At 39.5% G+C, this 24,071-nt stretch overlaps 2 protein-coding genes across 4 annotated transcripts in view; one reads left to right on the top strand and one right to left on the bottom strand.

Moving 5' to 3' along the window:
• The window catches only part of LOC147235094 (hyccin 2), a 41,841-nt gene extending 28,146 nt beyond the window's left edge, over window positions 1-13,695 (bottom strand). For both annotated transcript variants that reach the window (XM_086145943.1, XM_086145942.1), the window contains exons 1-2: window positions 13,556-13,695; window positions 138-223 (exon numbers count right to left, since the gene is read on the bottom strand). The gene's annotated coding sequence lies outside the window, so the exon portion shown is untranslated. The remainder of the gene's footprint in view (window positions 1-137; window positions 224-13,555) is intronic.
• A 782-nt stretch (window positions 13,696-14,477) lies between these two features.
• Window positions 14,478-22,469, top strand: LOC147235095 (CASP8 and FADD-like apoptosis regulator). Of its 2 annotated transcripts, none has more exons than XM_086145944.1 (9): window positions 14,478-15,063; window positions 17,014-17,119; window positions 17,348-17,483; window positions 18,677-18,726; window positions 18,806-18,875; window positions 18,969-19,000; window positions 19,098-19,176; window positions 20,143-20,647; window positions 20,747-22,469. In XM_086145944.1, the coding sequence occupies exons 1-9, from the start codon at window positions 14,789-14,791 to the stop codon at window positions 20,874-20,876; spliced, it is 1,383 nt and encodes a 460-aa protein (XP_086002070.1). In that variant the 5' UTR covers window positions 14,478-14,788; the 3' UTR covers window positions 20,877-22,469. The 2 variants fall into 2 exon arrangements, with proteins under 2 accessions (XP_086002070.1, XP_086002071.1); XM_086145945.1 differs by having other exon boundaries at window positions 14,480-15,063; window positions 20,750-22,469.
• Window positions 22,470-24,071: the final 1,602 nt, after the last annotated feature.

A 24,071-nucleotide genomic window follows, 5' to 3' on the forward strand; every position in this document is an offset into this window, starting at 1 on the left:
CATTATCGAACAAAACAAAGAAAAACAGCACGTCTTCTGAGAGAACGCCTGCCACAATTATGGTGCAAGTTAGAGATTGTCACATTCGAGTACGAGCATTAAGCATCTGCTGTCCTAATGCCTGAGCCGGTTCTTACCTCACTATCCCAGAACTTAGACCTCCAAAGGGAGAGGCAAATGGTTCTCCACAGTGTCACGCATCTGTCAGTCACTTGAGCGTCACCTGAAACAAAAATTGAAAATTAACATTTGGCTCATGAAAATAACTTGGGTAAAGACCATATTCATTTCAAGGATGACGTGTGGTTTATAACAATTGTAAACAACCACATTTTTGAAGAGACCTTGAAATTCATATTTATCTGAGAACCAGCAAAATTTCTGTGTTCAGTACTCCTATAAAAACTTCAGCGGGGAAATAAAGTCCAACCAAGTATGAAGGTTACTGTACTTTGGGGTGCTGTGTTTGCAAAGAGAACTTCTAAAGTAAGGGATTTTATCCAAAGTCATCTTCTGGTTGTCATGCATAAAACAGAGCGATGTCAATGAAATGCCACCTGACAAGATAATGTTTGTTTTTTCCTTCAAATCCAAAATGTAAATATTTTATTTCATTTTCATGTAACACAGATACCTTTGAGGAAACGCACACCATTTCAAATGGTTTATTGCTATTTCATCCTTGGTTGGCACCCAAGGCTATATAATCTCAAATAACTGAAAACTAAAAAACAACACAGAGTGATATCTCTGCAGCAGGATGGAACAAATGATGTTGACTGATGTCTCAATTAAACAAGCAATAAAGCATTTTGGATCAAAAAAGTATTTGTTGGTGTTTTATTGCAACTTCAATATGGGTTACTTCAAGTAATTTCACATGGAATCTATTTTCAAGTTTTCTCGTGTTGCATAGCAACAAAGAACGGGCCAAGCTACCCTTGCATGCTAAAAATGTATCTTGTAGATCCACACCCATAGTTTTTACTTTATGTGGCAGAAGGAAACCAACGACAGAAACACAGCTGAAAACGTTGCAGATGCCATTGTGCATTAATGTTTGTCCCTGAGACAAGCATCACTGAGCACTCCATGTGATGCTATGCATTCTGAACACAGCCTTGTGTTTATTCGAAGGACTCTTACATTACCAATGCATCGCAGAGACTCAAAAACTCCGTCAGCCGAGATGTGCGTAAACATCTATTGATTGCTGCACAGAAAGCATATATTGTATGTAAATGTAGTATATATCTTAAGTTGTCATTATAATAATTTATACTTTATTAATCCCTCGCGGTGAAATTGTTTCTCTGCAATTAACCCATCATGGATGAACCATGAGGGGTTGCTGCCGTCCAGCAGTGCCAGGGGAGAAGTTAGGGGTTCAGCGTCTTGCTCAACAACACTTCGACATACGAGGAGGAGGCGAGAATCAAACCAGGAATGTTGGTTTCCAAGTACGATCGCTCTACCTCACGCCACCCCTTAACCAGGTGCAACTCAAAAGTAAAAAGAAGTGAATTCACAGATTGATAACAAGCTGGATAACCAAAGGCAGAAATAATAATAATTCTGGTTAAAACGCTGCTCTTTTAACTGAACATTTTGAATCTCCATGTCAATGACTATGCGCTATAGAAAAGTATTTGCCATGTGTTGCTGTGCAGCAATCTCATGTCAGTATTGGTGTAACTAATATGTCACTAAGTAAGTCATGCAACTATTGAGGTCTGGTGAACTTTCCCTCAAGAGCTGCTCTTCCTACTCGCAGGACCTGCTCATTGTCCTCTGGTGGGAATCACAGAGTAATAGGAGAGCACCAGCCCATCCTGTTTACGGCACTTCAAACCACAAATTACAAAGACACTGTGGAACACTCTGCTGCTTCGGTACACAATGTAACAACGGCGACAACAATACTTGTATTGAAAATCAGGGGCTCTGGAAATCAATTTTCAGAGTTCAACAGCAGGTTTTCCTTGACAAGCTGAAGCGATTGAATATGAATGTTCATTTTTGAATCATTGCATTTGTGTTAAATCCATGCAAATATGAAGTCATAAATGAACCTATGTATTGAGAACTAATTAGTCAATAGAACAGTATAACAGTCTGAGCAAGCAGGGCAATTTAGGATCATTCTTTTTAAGCCCTGTTTTCATTTGTGTGTCCAGAAGCGGGTACAGCTGCCAGACCTAACTTTAAAAAATAAAATTATTTCATGAAAGTGAGCCTACCTCTTTTTAAATGACAAATTTTGCATTGGAAATTTAAATCTAGGGCATTGAGCTTGAGCCTGTATAAAATTGTTGTTCATGTCAGCAGTACTTCATCTGATTCACTAATGGGTTATTCTTGTGTAAATAATAGAAGCATCAGTATGAAATTTAGAATATTAAGACAGCTAGACATACAAACCATGTAAGTTTTACTGCAGCATTATTGAGGACAAATGGAAAACACATTGGCAGCATTCAGTCATCTAATGGTCTGCATATCCAACGTGATGACTGCTGTGGTTAGAAATTTTGTTTGTCTTTTGCTGCTTCATTGACAGTACCGCCAGTAAGAAAACTGAAAAGAAATTTCAAATTTCACGCACACACTCCCTCAGTGATGACTGTTAGGGGGAAAAATTCCATTCTAAACCCTGAATCTCATGCAGAACACGATGAGTGACTGACATTCTCAGATCAAACCCTTATGGGAACAGTTATATGTTTGCACAAACTATGTCTGTCTTGGCTTATGTTATACAATTTGGGCTGATGTGGAGATAACTGGAATTTGCCCCAATGCCAGCGAGTAAAACTATTAAAATGGATGCTGCACTAAAAGAGAGCAGATCATAAGGGCAGACAGTGAAGAAATGAGGAGGAGGAAATATGCTCCTATGAAGTGGACAAGTCATTGCTCTTGCAGTTTGCATGTCCTTGACATGGATGACTGCTGCAGTAAAGACGCATTTATCTTTGATTAAATTCTACTTGAGGAGAGACCTAAAGAGGAATAAAATTAAAAAAAAAGATATATTGTAGTATAACACAAGTAATGAAGACATCCAACAACTAGCTGTAGAGTTAGCTCTACTCTGTTTGTCTGATGGGATCACATTATTAATGTATGAGAAAAGAAATATGGAAATATAGATGAAACACAGGTTTGGCAATCATGAATGGTCACAGATGCGGATCGGCGCTACAGTCAATACAAAGGAAATCAAAACAACTCAGTTTCTTGTGATCAGAAACAGAAAATTAAAAATGCTAATCTAAATATTTAATTCTTGCAGAAGGATCTACTCTTAAGAACGATTCATTTGATGAATATAGGTATCGTCTGAAAATATTAAGGCCGAATTTCAACAGGCTCTCCAAATAACAGCAGAGGATCTAATAAAGTAAGACAAAAATTCAAACTATTTTTGACAGTAGGATGACGAAGATTCCCAGAAACTACTAGTAGTATACTCAAAACATTATACCGCCCTTTTATGCCACTCTTCAATAGCCATTTAAACTCGCAATCAAAATGTGTAATTGCTTTTGTCAGTGCAATCTCCGGTCCTTTTTGTACGAAAAATAAGAGCAATTGAGAGCCAAGTGTTGACTGAAGTGAGTGAAGAAAGGTTTTCCAACACAACACAAAAGCCACAATGTACTTTCAAGTGAAAACATAACCCAGGTATGGCCTTCGATATACCCTCTCTTAGCACAAGTAGCTCTGTCATATGGCCCAAACTATTACTCTCAAAACAACAACTTAAATATCTACTGAAATAATTGCCAGCTAGAGGCTTTTGTCGAAAGGACCAAACACTGTTTGTTATTCATTACAGAATGTATCACTAAGTGACTCATTAAACCAATGTAAACAGCAGGTTACAGCAGAGAAAGGTACAGAGAGCGAATGTTTGCCACAGCAGTAACTGAAACAAGGTTGAGAAGAAAGACCTGACAGATTTGCATCCACAACTTGTGTCTTCAGACCTCCAGTGGAAACTCTCATTTGTTTTACATATTTTTTCGTGAGGCACTTTCAAATTCCCCCTGGCAATCTTGTCAGTTTTACTGTTTGAAGGATTTAGTGAAGCTCTACTAAAAAGAGTCATAAACTGATATGAAATGCACTGAAATACATAATATACATTTCATCTCGCTACAAAACAGGATGCTTTACGTTCGCATAGTTTACTGTAAGAACATCCATATCTTATTTTATATGTGAAACACATATAAAAATGTAAGAACACTGACAGGAAAGAATGTGTAGCATAACGATAAGCAAATGCAACAACATTTTTCAGTGGTCATGATAACTTGAAACAGACCCAAATAAAACGGCGATCAAGCCAAAGATTCCAGTGAACAGCAAGCATCCAAAGAAGTCGCGTCATCACACAGACTCACAGTTATTGCAGTTTTATGACTTGTATGTTTCGTGAAAGAGCAACTGGTTTGTGCACGTGATCCAGCAGAGTGAATTCAGCGAACCCTGTCGACTAAGCTCATTAAAATGATTTGACAGCAGAGGCGTGAGGAAAGAAAACAAATCAATTCCCAAAATGTCAGAGATATGCTGGGCCTGCACTCTTCACTGTCAGATACTTTGTCTGGTCTTCTCTAGTGTTTTGAACAGAACAAACTCCATCAACTAGGTCAAAGCTGAAAAGCAAAATCAGTTCATCTATTGGTTTATTTTCGGCTGAATATTCAAGTTATTAACAGCACTGGACGGTGAGTTGAATGTTATAAGGGGAAAAAAAGGTAGCCTAGCAACCAATCTTTTGAGCTCACATTTATTTTCACTCTGCAGATACAGTATGTGTGGCCCCCATTCATTGTGATTTTCACGTCTTTCGTGAACGCAGAGCCAGTGAAAATAAGCCCCTTGAAAAGGCAGGTCTGATACAAGAACTTATTAATAAACGACAAAGGCCTCCTACACAGTGGCGTTCAAAAATGACTAAGATGGCAACTGAAGCTTCAGCCTTTGTCTTCGAAATCTCCAATTCATTCGGTTCTGACCAACTGTACCTGCATAGAGGTAATACTGACTGTACATCAGATGGAATTTGGTCAACAGGATGCACCCTGTCCCACTCTCTGTGTCACACATTTCTCTGACGTTGTATCCAGAAAAGGGTAGCCATAGTTTACCTGAAGACCGATGGGTCCATTTTGGCTCAATAATATGCACAGTATTTTCATAAACATGATGCAACAACTGGTAGGCTTCTCTTTCCTACACACATGAATCAGATTACAGAAATATAAATAGTTTTGTGACTTATATTATCGTTAATTTGTTTTCTGAACGGTAGTTAAATACAGCTAATGTGAACTCATATGCTAATTTACTCATTTAATATGCATCCCAAATCATGAAAGCACAAATGGAAAAGGCAGAAGGCTCGACATGCAGGTGACAGGTAAATTCAAACAGCAAATGAAGCACGCTGAAAAAGAATTAAAATAAAAAGTATCATGTCAGATTCCACTTCCTCTTGCTACTCTGGATAAGCAGTGCCAGGTTTCAACAGTCAAACACTGGGGATATTTCAAGGTCGGCTCTACTCAGCCAGCCATTAATTATTGAACTTGAGCAAGCTCTGAGCCTGTTTATGCCACTTCTTAGTGTCCTGCCTTTCCGTGTGTTCAGTGTGACTAACAAAATAAATACACTATAATGCCAGATTTATTGATCTCTTTATTCGCCCTCCTCGAGTGGAAGGTTGGATCAGTCGTGATGAAGATGTGAATAGCACAAAAATGTAAATGCCTGAACTCGTTTTCCAGCCTTATAGCACAAAAATTCCCTGAACAGCTAACAGAGTCATAAGGGGAATTTTATTCATCCTCTTTGGTCTGTGTATGCAGGTGCACCATTGTTCATGGAACACACACACACACACACACACACACATTATCCAGACACTTTCCCGAGGTAAAAGGATTTACTCTTAATACCTAACCACAGTGAACCAGCCTACTGTAATCTTCATCCCCCTGCCTCAGTCAATTGTAACAAGAAGCAGCCACTCACCACCAGAATAGGTTCAGGAATAGAATGGGGTTTATTAATAGCACGTGAAAATTACCCCTATTATTTGGTGTTCTATCGCAAAAAGAGCAACACATAGTTCTAGAGATAGAAAGGTACACACCTGAGCCAGATGACAGGACAGCTGTGTGTAAAGGTCATTCTCAAAGCAGGAACAGTAACCGTATTCAATGTTATTGTACAAATCAATAGTGCTGCCCCTAGGACACACACACATGCACAAGCACACACACACGCACACACCCTCTATGCAGACAAAATACCCACATTAGACATTCTACAATCTGTGAAGGCCTACAAAGACAACAATAAAAAGGTGCAGAGAGAGAAGAGAGACTGGTGAGTGAAAAATTGGCAAGTCCTTCTTGCTCATCCTATTCTCTCATAGGCCAGTCTAGGGGAACTGAGGCGTACGCACATCCAGGGCTAAAATTAGCTCTGCTGCAGCTGCAGGGCCAGACGTGTTGGGATGGGCCCGTGTAGCAAGCGAGTGTACACACACACACACGCATACACACACACACACACATATGCATGGATCCACCAATTAGTCAGGGTTAGCTTCAGAAAATGAACTGCACAGGTATACACCGACAGAATCCTGTCTGCTCCACCTCTTTCCAGCATGAGTCATAGAAATGCTTTAAATGCAAATTCGGAGTACACACATTTGTCTGCAGGACGGTCCTACTTCAATGCTGTGGTGGTAAAAAGGTTCTCTATCGTGCCACGTGGTAAAATTGAATTCATGTGATTGCAGTTGAATGATTACGGACCGGTCCGACAATCTGCCAATGCCAGAGCTTTTTAAATGACCGGAACGACTTAATTGTTCACTATTCAATCATATTCCGATCACAAGGATTGATACCTTTCTTTGCAAGCCTTTATGTGGCCTATGTAAAATGGAAGGCTCTGGAAGCTCAGTTCCAGATCAACCCCCTCGAATAGCAAATGCATTTTTTAATATGAGCAACAAGGTGTACCACTCCAACTGCCTTCATTTAATTCTACCCATTAATAAACAAATAATGATACAAGAAAAGTTTCCAAAGAAAGGTCCTCCAAATATTGTGTTTCTTAAAGATATAATGCCCTGTTTTGTTTTTAATCTAGAAGCACAACCAAACACTTGCATTGCTGCTCGAGCGGACTGATCAAATGGGGTTGGATTTGAGCAGCGCTGCTGTTTGAGAACTGGATACAAATTGGAAATAGAATCAGAGTTGTATGCCTCAGAGCAGATCAATTTCCAGGAATGTCTTTCAGAGGTTGCGCATTGATGTAAATCCAGTAGCGTAAAGCTTGTGTGTCAATGCAACTGAACACATCCAAAAAAAAAAACAAAAAAAAAACCAAAACATCACACTTTAATTTATTCAACCCCTCGATGTTATTTTAACAATTTGCAAGTGAGCAGCACATCCACTGCAATTTATTGATATAGACACGATGAACAGATTTTTACTTTGACAACATTTAAATTATTAACAAGATCTAAATGATAACAGACAAAAAAGCAGAAATTGACACTGACATCCATGGCTTTGTTCATTAAATTACTCAGGTATCTATACTGAAAGAATCCAATGAGGGAAATTAATAATGGTAATGGTACACAAAATACCTTGCTGATTACCATCTCTGATGATCTGTAAAAGATCGTGGGAAAAAAGTTATGTAGCTGCATAAATGACATTACACAACCCTAAAAGTAAGTGCATTTTATTGTATTACATTGCGTAAGTATACTTAATATGCACTGCAGATCCTCACAGATTCTGATGAGACATTTGGTGGTCCACCAACCATTGTAACAGACCGAACAACAGACACAGGACCACAAATTCCAGTGAATTTAGCACTGCTGACGGTGAATCTGGGTATGAGTGCCTTCAAGCATTTACCTAAACTCCAGAGAAAAGCGTGGAAATACTCAGCTGCCACATAAGCCGCTCAGCAAAGAAACAATGGTCTGCTTTGAGCAGTTTTGATGTGGGACCTCCAGGAACCCCATTTTAAGACCTGGATAAGTCAGGAGTAAGTATCAGGAGAATATAAGATGACGTCCATTCACACACAATTCACGCTCAGCTCCCTACTGACCTCAATATGGGCTTCATGTATTCACTGCAGCAGATGCAAAGACATTCACCAGATAATGACAGACGTCTGCTAGCAACTGCGGACAATTATTATGCATCAGTCGGTGAGCCATTGTCAGGATTGCTCTTGCATTCAGGAACTAAAACATGTCCAGGTTTTTTTTTTTTTTTTTTGTTTTTTGTTTTTATCAAGTGCACATTTTCATTTGTTCTACATTGTCTCTTACTCCTAACCAACTATGTACAGATGGTCGTGTTCTCACACACTGCCTTTGCCTAATGCTTGTGTTTGTTCCAAACTCTCCAGCACATGCTGTCATAGTCCACTTCTGCATTTCACTTCCATGAATTTTCCATCATATCACAACAACAAATAACTGGCGACAGTCCAGAGGCTACAAGAACCTAACAGGCTTTGGCGAGTGTCCAGCTTCGGACGGGCCTGGAGGGATGACCTCAGAGCGCAACAAGAGGTTGAAGAGCAGGAATGCAAGGACTTGCATAGAAATAGGGATCACATAAGATGAAAACCTATTACCTTGGCTTAGCCATTTCCCAAACAAAAGGGTTTTAGTGTAAATCATTCTCCAAATGACATGCAAACTGGCAACGGACAGGAGAAGCAAAATAAGGTAACTCAGAAATTTACTCATAAAAGTAAAAAATAAAAAAAATAACTAATTGTGATCAAGTGAGGAGGACATTTCGGTTTCTTTCTGCATACAAAATGTGACAAGTGAAGCAGCATCAACTGAAAGCAATCACAGGGTCAATTGGAGCCTAGATGTACTTATTGATGTATGCATAATATCTTTCATTATTGTGGAATGGCAAAAAATGAAATACAAATACAAAACAGGCATTAGGATTCACAAAAAAGACAATGTTTGGTTAATAAGAGCAGTGTAACAGATGTAGCTCCGTTGTGGTATGAAATAAAGCATATTTACTGATTTAATCAAATGTCTCGTACGGTCAAGATATTGTGATTTGTCAGAAGTACTTCTGTGGCCCAATAGAGATTCTGCAACTGTAGCAGTCCGTGGTACAAAATCACCAGGAAAGAGGATTTGTTTACCATCATATTCTGCAGCTCAGTGAGTCTAAAAACTTGTTTATCCTTTCTTTTCTTTTAAAGTTTTAGTTTCTGTCTCTGCTGTCTCTTGTGGCGTAGGAGAGTGCAAGGTGAAGGTTTCAGTCATGACAATTTATTACATTCCAGTAAGTATGACTATCTTTTAATGCCTCGAAGCCCAAAGATAAACAAACCCTGACTCACGACATTTGCCAAAATATTAAGATGTATTGAAGCATCTAATCTGACACTGTCACATCACACCCAAAGTGAATGAAATTGAGCACACAAAAGGGTTTGGGGAAAAATAAAAAGGGAATGTGAACACAGACTGTCCTTTCCAAATGACGGGCTCACTTGTCAAAGCAATTACATTAAGAAAGGGGTGAAAGCTAAAAACGTTTTCAAAGTTTTCAAACATTTACTGATACGGGCAGAAATATAACCATCTTTGAGCGCACACATCACATTGTGTAAGAATTTCAACAGTGATTGGTGGCAATTGACAACTCAATAGAGTCAAGATCAATTCAAGTATTTTATTGTTTTGAGAGATTAGTGGTTTAAACTTTGTTTACAATAAGCCGGGCTGGTAATATTGGACTCGGCAATGAAAATAACTGAAGTAGGTGGAAATCGGTGACACGCTGACATACTGGTCATATAAAAGAACAAAGCCTGTCAACCACTTCCATGGGAACGAACTTATTAGCTTGTTTCCCTTGTTACTCAAAATGAATAGAAGCATTCACAAAAGTCAAGTAATAAACACTCTTTCAATGGCAATAGCCCAAGACACTTGCAAAAGTAGATTCACACATACAATCTAAATATTTAAAATAATTATACTTCAAGAATGTCACCATCCGTCACAAATGTTGGTCATCGCATAAGTACTTAAGAAATGAACTGAAAAGTGTGAGGGAAAACATTAAATATCAGCAAAAATGATCTAAGGGGTGAGAGATGATCGGCCTACAAAATTACCCCCACCCCAAAATAAATCACAGTTCTTATCACTGAAATTACACAAGATATCTTGAAATCAGCTAAGGATGCTTTTAAGGGAGTTTCTATCCAAACTATGTCAATGGAATACATTTTCACAGATCTGTGTGAATGATAATTACTAGCTTCAGTAATAAAGGCTTGCGATTCACACTCAGCTTTGAAAGAATCAATTCGTAAACAGGGAAGCAAACACTGACATGATGCTTCCCCGCCTCTTTGGAGCCCCGAGAGAAACAGTATGAACTCTTGTTCGTCTGATAGACACACACAGATCTGACTGGAGGGAAACGTACTACATACCATGAAGACACACACACACACATACACACTCTGCCAACAACATATCCAGCAGGTTTGCTTGACTACCTGCATGAATGACTCTCCCAGATTATTGGATGCAGTGAGAAACTGATTTCGGAGAGACTATTGTTTTTGACAAACACTAATATCACAAATGCTCAATGTCGAAAAACGGGGTTAACTGTGGGCATATAATGACAAAAATAAGACCATTTTTCTCCTGTAGCAAAAGGAACCGTGGGGTACGAGCTGCCCACGTGAGCCGCTGACTCTGGGGGGGGGGCAAGTGCAGTGGAAAATAGTCCCCACTGCTAATCCATGCCAGGCTAATTACAGCTTTGATCCCTTGGGTGTGTGCATCACCATAGGTGGGAGGGAGGCAACACGAGAGGGATTAGTATGGTTAGAATTTTGTTTTGGGTCAAAGCTGTTTCGGGCCCGACTCAGATCTGTTATGAAACCGCATCAGGTAAGTGTCGGACACACTGGTATCTGCTCATTTACTCCACATTCAAGTGTAGCACTGAATGCACTCGGCACATGACATTTTATTTTCATAAGAAGGAAGTCAACAACGGCTTCTCAGTAATTTCCTCTTCTCCTAACATTTCCGACAAGCTAAGAAAACAAACAATCCCGTGTGTGGATGCTTCAGATGCGGTGCTTGGTAAATGACGGGCGTAAGCGACGCTCTCTCTCGTGCTTGAAGTCAATCCATCTGAAGAGTCAGCTTCAGCCAATCATCACCCTGCCAGTTTACCCACTCATTTACCCTACTTCATTCAGTGAAATATCAATAATGCAAATTAATCTATTAATTCTGCATGTTTTAATGTCTCGTGTAAACACTAGACCCCGTCAGTGGTGCTTGACTGCCACGAGCGGTTTTATTTGCTCAAACTGCCACAGGCAAATAGTAAATTATTCTAACGCGTCACGAAATGCTTAAACTCTCGTCTTCAAACAGACACAGTACGTGCCCGCGACAAAAAATTCGCAAAATTCTGTTTTCATGTTAATAACAGATGAAAGCGATTAAGATGGAATAACAACTGATTGGAAAGGGCTTCGAAAAACTGTCCTTCGCCGACAGCAAAGTGCGATGACCCGTTGTGTCTCCAGACACATTATTTGACCGACAAAAATAAACACAGCTTTCCAAACATCTATTTCTGTTGTCTCTGTAAACATGTTAAATAAAAATGCGTTCATGAAAACCGACTCATTTAGAAGTGCCGGAATCTCAGGGTAGAAACCGCCCTGAATAAGACCAGGTCTTATCCAGAGACGGCTCACAGACCATCATCTCATTATTTGTCGGGAAGTTGAGCCCAAAAATACAAATTCAGCGAACGTTCCAACTCTTTATAGCTTTGTCCCTATCAGACATCTTGGAATAAGATAACCATTTGTAAAAGCGTGCACTTTAGGTTTCTCCACTCCTGGAGACAGAGGCATAGATAATGTGGGTAAATGGAGTTTCTGTCGAAAATAGACTGCTGCTTTGATGATACCCTGGTCCCAAACCACTTGGCGGCTGCGGGCGGAGACAGATCAGGGGAGGAGGAACGGAGGAACGAGATCTGGGATGAGCAGCAGATGGCAAAGTATTGTCTGGATCGACAGCTTTTGCCTCTGACGACATTATGTATGAACCCCGCTGAGCTAAAGGAAATGAGCGGTGTCTTTACGGAATTAAGCGATTCGTTGACAGTATACTTCACTAGGTTTTCTTTTTGGCGCCTGAGATGCTGAACTGCTCGAGGTGACTATTGCGTCGCGCATCTGGCTCTGAACGAGGCCACAAGCGATCTTTAGCTGCTTTTGAGAGTCACATTATCAGTCATTTAATTCTAAGTGAATTACAAATGTAAATAACTATTTTCCAACGATAGAGACGTAACCTCCCATGTCTTTTGTCCAAATTATCAGTCCAAAATCTAAATGATGCACAAAAAGGTGCACTGTTTGCTCAGCAATAAACCAGACAATTTCCACAATAAATTTCAAGTAGGTGAATAATTAACTGGTTATTTAATCGACTTTTTTGTTTGCTCGACTTCACACCCACCACCGTATATTTTGCATCTCAGCGTGGAGCCACAAAGGTTAGTTGATGCCAGGCCTGGGCATTTTAGGGCCCGCGGGCCACAGCCGACCCGCCAAACTATTTTCTCTGAAAACTTTAGTAAGTATTTCAATCAATATTGAATTTAGAAACTTCTTATTTTTACCTTTTGTTCAATTTTGGATGGATGATTACATACAGAATAATGTCGGTGCATTCAGATGATCATGAATGATTTTTTTAAGTTGAAATAAAATGCCAAAAAAATGAAATTTTTAATTTCCATGATGCCTCGAAATGATTATTAAATAAAAAGTAATTATTTAAACCTACCAAGTCCGGATGACCGGACGACCAACTGCTCAAACAACAGCGGACACTTGAACAGAACACGGCAAAAAAAAGTTAATAGAGGGAAATGTAGACTTCCGCTTCCACTTTTCAAAATAAAATATATTTCTTTTTTTATTATTATTTTTACCTAAATAAGCTATAGCACTGTCGCAGAGGGTCATTCTGGAGTGGAAATGCTGTGGATTTTATAGACAGCTAACACCAAGCCGGCCGGCTAGCTAACAAGCGGCTCACCTCCGCTAGCCGCTCACTTGACGGCTAGCTAACGTTACCTGCCACGACAGCTTGAGTCACTACGGCAAGCGTTAGCCGCCTTAGCTTGGCACGTCCATCACATTACTTGTCAAAAAGCGTGTACACATCCTCATCCTCGGTCGTGACCAGGCCCGAAAACTGCCCGGAAGCCCTCTGGATCCACAACTTACGAACACACTTTTTTTTTTTTTTTACACTTGATCTCCAAGGCGCTAACCTTCTCCCGAGGTGTCCATCAACACCACCGTGTTGATGATGTTCCAAGTCCGCGGCTAACTGGGAAATCATGTTTTGCTCGTCAACGTATCACCGAGTACCTACCCTCGGGGGTGACTCTCGTTGCGGTAACCGTGTCAGAGGAGTAGGTGGTGTTCGACCCAGGTCAGGTATTTATTTGCCTCCTCTCCAGCCCGGTCTCCGTCGGTGCACCTCCGTATGATCTCTCCACACTGCAATGGTGCTGAAAGCGGCGAGCGGAACTCAGTGCGCTTTTACTCAGCAGCGGCTACAACGTCCTGTAGGGGAGGGAGGGTGATGCGTTCATGTCCGTCGGACATTTCGGTGTCGTTATCGAATCGCAGAAACTGGATGTTTACGTTGTGAACAGGTCAACATCAAGAGTAAATGATCGAGAAAAAGGAGATACATCACTCAATAAATTACTTTATAATATTGTGCAATATGCAAATCACTCTGCATTTCTACAGTAAATGAAGGTAGTGTTTAATTCGTCATATGGAGATGGTTGTTGTTGTTCATTCACCCTTGTTATTGTTTCTTTTCTCTCTTCATTCTGTCGTCGTTCATTTTGCTGCCTATTTTTTAGTGGTTTTAATGTTTTAATTGTCTCTATTTGTATTTATATTGCCATAGTTGCGCTGCTGTGACAGACGAATTTCCTCTATGGGGACCAATAAAGTATTTTTTACAGACAAACAGGGTAGTCTGAGGGAATTGAGCAGGAAAATAAAGATTTAACTAAAGCACTATTTTCGATGAAATCGAGGTGGCAGTGCAAATGGTTTCGCGGAAATACAAAAAAAAAAACAAGAAGCTCAAAGTTTCCGACACATGGCTTGTCGGCTCGTAGTGCTTTTAAATTATGAGTCATTCAGACTTCCATCCGCAGAGAGAAAAAATTCTACTGTTCACATCACCTCGATAAAATGATCAACACTGTCCCTTTAGCAGCACCATGTGCTGTTTTTAACTTCACCAGCTCCGCCTTCTGTTTTTTCTGTTTGTGCTTTCTGTTTCCTCGTCACCGTCGCGGTGGCGTTCCCGGGGATCCCTCTTGAAAAACTGCTCAAAATGTAAATCAAATAAGGTATTCAAACGTGTAATGTGCGTGGGTGAGGGGTTCGTGTTCCCCCGGCGTCAATGCGGTCTTGTAAATTCCTCTTTCGTTCTCGATCACTTCTCCAAAACGGCCGCGAATGTCGCCTCGGCCGCTCGCCTGCTGTCAAAATGCAGTTTTCTCCCGACGAATCGTTAAAGACAAACGGAAACATCTCGCGGTTGTATTTGTAAGTTGCCGACACTTTTCCGGTAGTTATGGCCGTGGAGAACGGCGAGCTGCGCTATCTCGTTCGAACGATATGCGAATCCCTGGGCGTGGAGGAGCGGAGGACGCTTCTTTATCTGTCCGAGACGCCGGACGCGGAGCCGCTGAGCGAGGCGCTCCTCTCCAGGGTGGCCGCCTCCGGACGCGGACGCTACTTCCTGGTCGAGATCTTGTTGCACCTGAAGCGTTTTGACGTGCTCAGGAAAGTCTTCCGTATTGGCAGAGCCGAGCTGGAAGGCTCTTTGGACTACCTGCCAAGATACAGGTAACACACTCACACACGCTTCACAACTACTTGTCACTAGTATTTTGTGGAGTCATTTTTTTGTTTGTTTTTGTCTTCTCCTTTTCCTCTAATTCTGTGCATCATCTTCTCTCATACCAACTATGCTTATGTCCTGGGTCACGCCGCCCATGACCTTGTCTTCCTCTAGATCAGGGTGTCAAACGCACGGCCCGTGGGCCAGCACCGGTCCGAACTGACCCGTGGAATAAATATTCTTCTTCTTTTTTCGGCTTTTCCCTTCAGGGGTCGCCACTTTCTCCATCTAACCCTATTCTCCGTATCCTCCTCTCTCACACCGACTACCTTCATATCCTCTCTCACTACGTCCATAAATCTTCTCTCTGGTCTTCCTCCAGACCTCTTGCCTGGCAGCTCCAATTCCAGCATCCGTCTACCAATTTATTCACTATCCCTTCTCTGTACATGACCCAACCATCTGAGTCTGGCTTCTCTGACCTTCTTTCCAAAACATCTAACATGTGCTGTTCCTCTGCTACTGTGGAATAAATCTACAATTGCAAAAAAATGCATAAAAATCATGTATGTCTTTAAATATAAAAATGCAGCTGCTGGATTGTCTGCTAGGGTCGCACTGTTGCAGTCAGTGTTAGCCACACAGCACAACACCATGTGACCCAGAACTTATAGAAGATGGCAGCAATGCGTCAATAGCTTCTTTATTTATCGTTTGAAATGTACTCGCTTTTGCTTTGGCCACGACACCCTCATCAGCGAGATGTCGTTGGACATGGAGCGTCGGGTTTACGAAGAGAAATGGACCGCATCTTATTTGTTGGTTGAGGTTAATAAGAAACCTGTATGCTTGGTGTGGATGTGGCAAGTTTCGGTGTCACTATGAGACTCGCCGTGACAAAAAATACAACAAAATACATGGAGAACTGAAAAGACAGAACAGGGACAGTGTAGTTGAAAGTGCACTTACTTTTCTTCATGAATCTCATGTTGTTGGTCATGTATTTTTTGCTTCATTACATAGACAGATTTTTATCATTTACTTGTTCTCCTTTACACTAAAACAAAGTAAAACTTTGGACTTGGCCCGGGGCATTTTTCGTTAAAAATTAAATATAAAATCAAAGAACTCCCACTGTCAAAGAACACTGCAGTATTTTTCACTCTGTGTTCATGCCTATAAATTTGAATGGTATTTAGTTATTTGTTTTATGACCTCTGTCGCAATATCTTTTTTTTCTGCTATATCTTTCTTGGTAAATGTTCAAATGTTCAAAAAATGAAATATAAAATCAAAGAACTCCCACTGTCAAAGAACACCGCAATATTTTTCACTCTGTGTTCATGCCTACGAATTTGAATGGTATTTACTTATTTGTTTTATGACCTCTGTTGCACTATCTTTTTTTTCTGCTATATCTTTCTTGGTAAATGTTCAAATCTTCTGCTCACTTACTCGGTTCTGTTAGGCATTGTCCTCTCTTTTTGCTGTGAATTTTTTTATTCTGTCACCTTGTAATTGGGAGAAATGTGTTTGCGCTGTATGTCTGGCTTATGTGGAGAAATTGGCAATAAAACGGACTTTGTGGAAATTGTGGAGAAATTCCACAGGAAAATAGTAATAATAATAGTAATAATAAAAATAATTATTGTTAAATATTGTAATATCATAATAAATATAATAATTATTATATATAATATAAAAAGTAAATTATATATATATAATAAATAAATAGTAAAATAGTGAAGGATACTTTATTATAGCCAAAAAAAGGAACAACAAAACAAAGAGTGAATGTGGACTTTCATATTCGTACATACCAGGGGGGTTTTAATCAAACGCGTGTGATACTGGCAGTGTTGTCATTTCCATGGCACAGTATGTAAATGGAGGGGATTATTTTGAGTCAACACAGAAAGCCTCCTTGAAATAACTGCTGTGTGTGTTTGCTGCAGAGTGCTGATGGTTGATATCAGTGACAACATGGACAGCGAAGATTTGAGGAGATTGAAATTCTTGCTCCATGGCACCGTCACTCGTGAGAAAATTGATCAAGCGCAGGTGAGTATCTGTTCCTGTTTCATGGCGAGGGTGCGGGCGAGAAACTATGAATGGTGCTTCAGTCATTTTGTCCCTTCCTCTTCATGTGAATTCCGGCGTGGGAGGGGAAATTCTCTGACGTCTTTCTTCACGGAGTTCCTTTTTTTTGTTTTTTTTTCTTATCTTTCGCCCGTCACAAAACTTTCATTTATGTTTTCAGCAGAAATGTGTGGTTCTTTTCAATGACAGAGTTTCCTTGACCTAGCTCTGGAGCTAGAGAAGCTGGACTTGCTTTCATCTGATAAAGTTGACTTTGTAGAAGACTGTTTCAGAGACATTGAGCGGGTTGACCTTGCCAAAAAAGTGAAAAAGTACAAGACTTCAGGTGAGAGCCTACTTTTTACAAAATAAAACGAGTATAAGCGAGGCATTAAACCCTGACACCTGCAACCGTGGGTCACTTTTCCATATGTTTGGAGGGATTAGTCTTCAAGAGTCATTTTGAAAATCTTATAGGGTTTCCTTTAACATTACATTACATTACAATTGGCAGATGCTTTTACCCAAAGCGACTTACAATAGAAGACATAGGGACTGCAAATAACACTTGCAAATACAAGATGCACAGGAAATATACAGAACAGTAAGCTTGGGTTAGTGAAGTTTTTTTTTTTTTTGACAAAGACATACACAAACGTACACACACACTGCGTAGCCTAACTTGGTGCCTAACCTGATCTGGGGCATCAGCGCAGTAACCTTGAATTAACAATTCAAGGTTTACGAGATACGTGTATATATGTGACCTGACTGGCAACCGTGTTTGCTTGCATCTTTATTTATATACTTCGGTCCAACGGATACATTTATCTCCTTATTCTCACGCACCATTCATGTTTTTAGTGCAGCTTGTGCATGTTTGAACTTTGTTTTTTTTTAGATTATTTCAAGTTAACAATGGTTATAAAGTATCGTAATACCCTCAAATGTGATTATTGATGATAAATCTATCAAGGTTCAGAAAACTTTGTCGAATGAGGTCTTCACATGAATAAATACAATTACAACACAGTGCTGAAGTAGAAAGCTGGAGAAAAATGTCAGGGGTGACGTGCGATGAGAGTCAGAATGAAAGGAAAGATGGAAAAAACAGCGGTGAGACTAGCGATGCTGTATGGTTTGGAGACAAGGGCATTGAGGAAAAGCAGAGATGAAGATGTTGTAGCTGTGGTTGAGGTCGGATAGGAGCAGGAATGAGTCCATCAGAGGGACGGCACGTGTTAGATGTTTTGGAGAGAAGGTCAGAGGAGCCGAACCGAGATGGCTGGGTCGCACAGAGGAGGGAGAGTGAATATTTTGATACATGGATGCTGGAATCAGAGGTCTAAAGGAAGACCAAAGAGAAGGATATGAAGTTAGTTGGTGCGAGAGAGGAGGATCCAGAGAATAGAGTTGGATGGAGAAGGTTGATCGACTGTGGCGACCCCTGAAGGGAGCAGCCGCCAGGGAGAGAAGAAGACCAAAATAGAAAGCATTCATGTGTCTTCATTTGTTGTTTTGCATTTCCATTTTTCACAGTTGCATCACCCGAACCACATTCCAATCAGCTGCGCAGACAGAGACTTCCTGTGAGTAAAAGGGCGTGTTTACATTCTATGCAATTTGCTTCTTTCCTCCATGACCTCATTGAATGTTTCTGCTGTTTAGTCTCCATGCGGCGCCTCAAACACATCCTGTTCTCGACCGCCGCGAACACCTGGGCGCTGCGATCACGCCGGTGAGAAAGAGCAAATATTAATGTGTGGTCGCTACTTAATGATTTCAAGTCTCGCTGTTATTTATGACAAGATAATTTTTGGTTTGATTTTAGAAAACGCAGCACCGCCTCTTCATAGGGAGCAGGTTTGTTAAAAGAAGTTTGTCCTCTGCTGCGTCTCTCACTTTGTCTCAAGACTGAAGCGCCGTATCTAATTTCTACGTTTTCTCACTTATGTTGTAGACGCCAATAAATATGTACAAATTTACTACCAGTCCCCGAGGCATTTGTCTGATCATAGACTGTGTGGGTAATGATGGAGGTGAGAAACAAGACTGTTTTCCTTTATTGACAATATACTGACTCTGTAAATGCTTTTGATTTGAGTGACTAATGAAACATCTGCTGGAGGATTTTATCCCCCCTAAATATAAGTTGGATAAAGAAGTATCAGAATCAGGAAAACTTAATTTATCCCAGAGGGGCAATTAGGGAACACATGGGGTAGCATTGTGAACATCCAGAATAAAATAAAAAAACAAAAAAAAAAAAAGTAGAAAAAGAGAAATATATATATCTCTCTATATATAGAGAGATATATATATGTGTGTGTGTGTTTGTGTGCATATATATATATATATATATATACATGTATATGTGTGTGTGTATAAGCGTGTATATATATATGTATATAAATGTATATATATATATATATATACACACACACATATATACACACATGCATATATACTGGTATCTGTTTATTTGTATGTATATATGTTTGTGTTTATGTGTATATGTACGTACACATGTATACATACATATACATATGTAATGTTAGACCTGTATGTGTATATATGTGTATGTATATATGCATGTGTATATATCATGTGTATATATATATATATATATATATATACATCATATGTACATTTATATATAGAGAGAGACAGACGGACGGACAGACAGTCAGCACTGGCTTATTCATACGTAATTTCGTGTCTCCACTTAAGCTCCTGCTTGTTTTCTGCTTGTGTTAGAACATGGAGACTCTTCCTGCATGAATCCAACCAGGGACCTTCTGGTTGTGATGATCATAGAAAACTAAATTAAAATGTGGGCGGTCAGTATATCATTATAAATTAAACACAGATACTGCATCACCAATTACTAGATGTTCAAAAATGGTGAAAGAAATCCAAACTTTCTGCATCCACCTTTTCGTCTTCTGTACAGGCTTTTTTTTTTTTTTAACGGTGAATGACCGACTCTTCCCTTCCTCCCACAGAGATGTTGGAAAACTTATTTAAGTCCCTTGAGTTCAACGTGATCCTCCAAAAATGGCCGACGGCGGAGGACGTGCTGTCGACTCTCAGAGAGGTATCAGGAGGGAGAGAGTACCACAAAGGCGACGGCTTTGTCTGTTGCATCATCAGCCGTGGCACGTCCGGTCATCTCCTGGCCACCGATTCCTACAGCCAACGTCTCACTCTGGACAGAGTCAGGCGTCTTTTCACGGCCGAAGCGTGCCCGTCGTTGGCCGGAAAGCCCAAATTGTTCTTCATCCAGAGGTACAGCGTCCCGGAGTCGGGACACGGTGACCCCAACAGCTTCAGGGATGAGGATCTGGAGACGGACGGGCACGGGGAGGCTTCCGGGAGGTTCTTCGTCCCCTCGAACGCAGACATGTTCTGGAGTCACTGCTGGACTGATGAACATCTACTGCTGCAAGAACATCATCGCTCCATTTACCTGAAGGCTTTGACTGACACCATTCACAAAAGCCAAAGGAGGTACAAGCCAGCTGCCTCCCGCAATTGGGTTTCAAAGCTAAATTAATCTGAAAGTATCTTGAACTTTGTATTTCGATTGAACCGTTTTTCATGTTCCAGCAGGAGGAGACATCTGGTGGACATTCACGTCGAGATGAATCGGACCATCTATGAGCATAACAGCAGGAATCCAGGAGAGGAATATCACATTGATCTGAAACACACTCTGAGGAAAGAGCTTTACTTATAGAGTGTGTTTTCTGCTCTCGTCCGCTTTCCTTAGGCACAAACTAGCAAAGCACAATCATTGGCTTGAGAAGAGGCAGCTTTTTTTTATTGATAACTAGATGTATAATGACACCTAGTGGTTGCGTCAAGACAGAACCTTCTTAGAGAAGGTGGAACGTGGCCTTGGAAAGGCATCAACTCACACTCCAATTCAGAAAGGGGTTTTCGCTTTTAGGATGTAGTCAGTGTTAAAGGCTTAAATGCCACTTATCTGTCTTTTTTTTTTTAAACTTGATATACAGAAATAATATCAACCCCAGGATAAAAAAAAAACAAAAATGAAAATAACATGAAAAAGCCAACGTTGCTTCGCAGAAGAAGCGATTTTCAGTGAGGCTCAATATGAGAGTGGTTGGTGCTTAGATAAGGTGAGTATTTCCTATTTTTAGAGGGAAAAGTCGTCTCTCGTCACATACCGGGCAGCTAAAATACATTTACTGGAGATAGTCTATCAAAATTCCTTTTTTTAAGCATTCAACCATAAACTTGTATTTGTTTATGTTTAAAAAAAAAACCAGTTTATTTTCTAACACAGCAGGACAGCAGCTAAATAAACCTGTAAATTATAAAGCACAGTGATTCCTTCAGCCACAAAATTACTAGGTTAACATAAAATGACATTTTTAAGTGATAAGAAGAAAAATACGTCATGGATCTTTTATTCAGTTTCCAGCACGCGATGCAATATGTTTTTTTTTTCTTGTCAAATAAAAGGTAGCTGACACATGTTTTTTTTTACCTCATGACATATACAGTGTCTATCCCATTAGACTATTCTAATGTGCTTTATATTTTTCACATTATTTTTTCACTTATACTTATTTTTCTACACCTATACTTATTTTTTTCTTGTCAAATAAAAGGTTGCTAACACTTTTTTTTTACCTCATGACATATACAATATCTATCCCATCAGACTATTCTAATGTGCTTTATATTTTCACTTTTTTTTTTTTGCACTTGTACTTATTTTTTCACACCTATTCTTATTTTTTTTCTTGTCAAATGAAAGGTAGCTAACACATGTTTTTGTTAATCTCATGTTATATACTGCATCTATCCTATCAGACTATTCTTATGTGTATATCCTATATTTACACACTTTACTTATTTTACTTACTTTACTATGGTAGAAAATCGGACGATCCGGCATTTCATAGTTTCTGCTTGTTTGTCGTGTCTATTGTTAGAAGTTCCCCTCGTGTGCGGTTCCTTCCAGGGTTCTCCTGCTTCATTTACAATCCCATCATATATAGTAGAAGACAAAATTGGTCAACTTCGAATCTGGATGAACCCTTGAAAGATCAACAGCAACATGTTAGTTGCGTTAATGTGCACGCCGTCTTGCAGTCCAATGTTTATGTGACTAAATTGCATTTCGATTCTGTCGATTCACACTGTAGCAGTTTGAAAAGAAAGGAGTTTGTGCATATCTTTACAGGATACCTGACTGCTGTGTATGATTTGTTTTGTCAGATTTATTCAGACTATAATTTTCATCATTATATGACATTATTAATGACGTCTTCTTGCCATAATAAATTCACGATTGTAATAAGAAGTCTTATAAAGTGATCATCTAAATCGATCAATCCAGAATATTTAGATATGGACATCGAATGCCGGCGAGAAGGTTGGCGGTTCGATTCCGCCAGGTGGCCTTTCTGTGTGGAGTCTCCATGTTCTCCACATGTGGGTTCCTCCAGGTTCTCTGCACCCCAAAAAAAAAAAGCGCCGTCGGTCCGTTAGACCCTTCCAACACCTTGGAATCTCTCACTGACGGGGAATCGGAGTCTAAGATACGAACGTGCATCTTTGGTCATTTGTGTCCTATTCTTGAAATTCACGCGCAACAATAAAATTGCATTTTTTTTTTTTTTTATTTCAAGGTGTGGCTTTCAAGGAAATCCTTCGCCGGCTTTCGTAATCCGTTAATGAACACGCATCACGACGATGGAGGTGCTCAGTCATCCAGGTCAAGGTTAATTCCCATTTAAGATAAGATAAGATTAACTTTATTGATCTCCATAGGGGAAATTCCTTAGTCACAGCAATGTGACAGTTATAATGTTTAAAAAAAAAAAGAAATATGAGAATAAATATAAATAAAAATGCAGAAGATGGGGGATAGCAAGACAAAAAAAGGAAATAAATGTAAATATAAGTATAAATATAAATAGAAAGGCAGACGACAGGAGATAGCAAGACAAAAAAGGAAATAAATATGAATATAAATATAAATAGAAAGGCAGATGATAGCAAGACACAAAAATGAAATAAATATAAATATAAATAGAAAGGCAGATAGCAAGACAAAAAAAAAGAAATAAATATGAATATAAATATAAATAGAAAGGCAGAAGACAAGAGATAACAAGACAAAAAAAAGAAATAAATATGAATATAAATAGAAAGGCAGAAGACAGGAGATAGCAAGACAAAAAAAAAGGAAATAAATATGAATAGAAATATAAATAGGTAGGCAGAAGACAGGAGATAGCAAGACAAAAAAAGAAATAAATATGAATATAAATATAAATAGAAAGGCAGTAGACAAGAGATAACAAGACAAAAAAAAAGAAATAAGAATGAATATAAATAGAAATGCAGAAGACAGGAGATAGCAAGACAAAAAAAAGGAAATAAATATGAATAGAAATATAAATAGAAAGGCAGAAGACAGGAGATGGCAAGACAAAAAAAAGGAAATAAATATTTAAATAGAAATAGAAATAGAAAGGCAGAAGACAGGAGATAGCAAGACAAAAAAAAAAGAAATATGAATAGAAATAGAACGGCAGGAGACAGGAGATAGTAAGACAAAAAAAAGGCAGCTATAAGTAAACAACAACAACAACAACAACATCGGGGTTGACAATGGGCAACATCAGGAACAAAGAGGGTGAAAATCTTTTTTGCCAAAGATTCAAAGCGTTTGTCATCATGTACACCGTCTGGAAACACATTTCCCGTACAAGAAATTCTCATTCTGCCGTCCGCAGTGAACCCAGATCGGTAGGAATAAAATGAATAATAAATGCACTGCTGTGGCCAGATGCAAACAGAATTAGCAGGATGTGCAAGTTGAAAGAGAGTGAAAATTGAAATGGAAACAGTTTCGTGGTTGAATTTCCTCCCTTGTAGACGGGCGACGCTG

Source organism: Fistularia commersonii, chromosome 4 (genome assembly GCF_037954325.1).
Source record: "Fistularia commersonii isolate RoL2024-O1a breed Wild chromosome 4, RoL_Fcom_v1.0, whole genome shotgun sequence".
NCBI classification, from domain to species: domain Eukaryota; kingdom Metazoa; phylum Chordata; class Actinopteri; order Syngnathiformes; family Fistulariidae; genus Fistularia; species Fistularia commersonii.

What these genes read in the sequence shown, in the direction of transcription:
- LOC147235095 (XM_086145944.1), top strand. Translation starts at nt 14,789, where the DNA reads ATGGCCGTGGAGAACGGCGAGCTGCGCTATCTCGTTCGAACGATATGC. An exon ending in GACTACCTGCCAAGATACAG is followed by an intron (nt 15,064 to 17,013) that starts GTAACACACTCA and finishes TGTTTGCTGCAG; the next exon opens with AGTGCTGATGGTTGATATCA. An exon ending in ATTCACAAAAGCCAAAGGAG is followed by an intron (nt 20,648 to 20,746) that starts GTACAAGCCAGC and finishes TTCATGTTCCAG; the next exon opens with CAGGAGGAGACATCTGGTGG.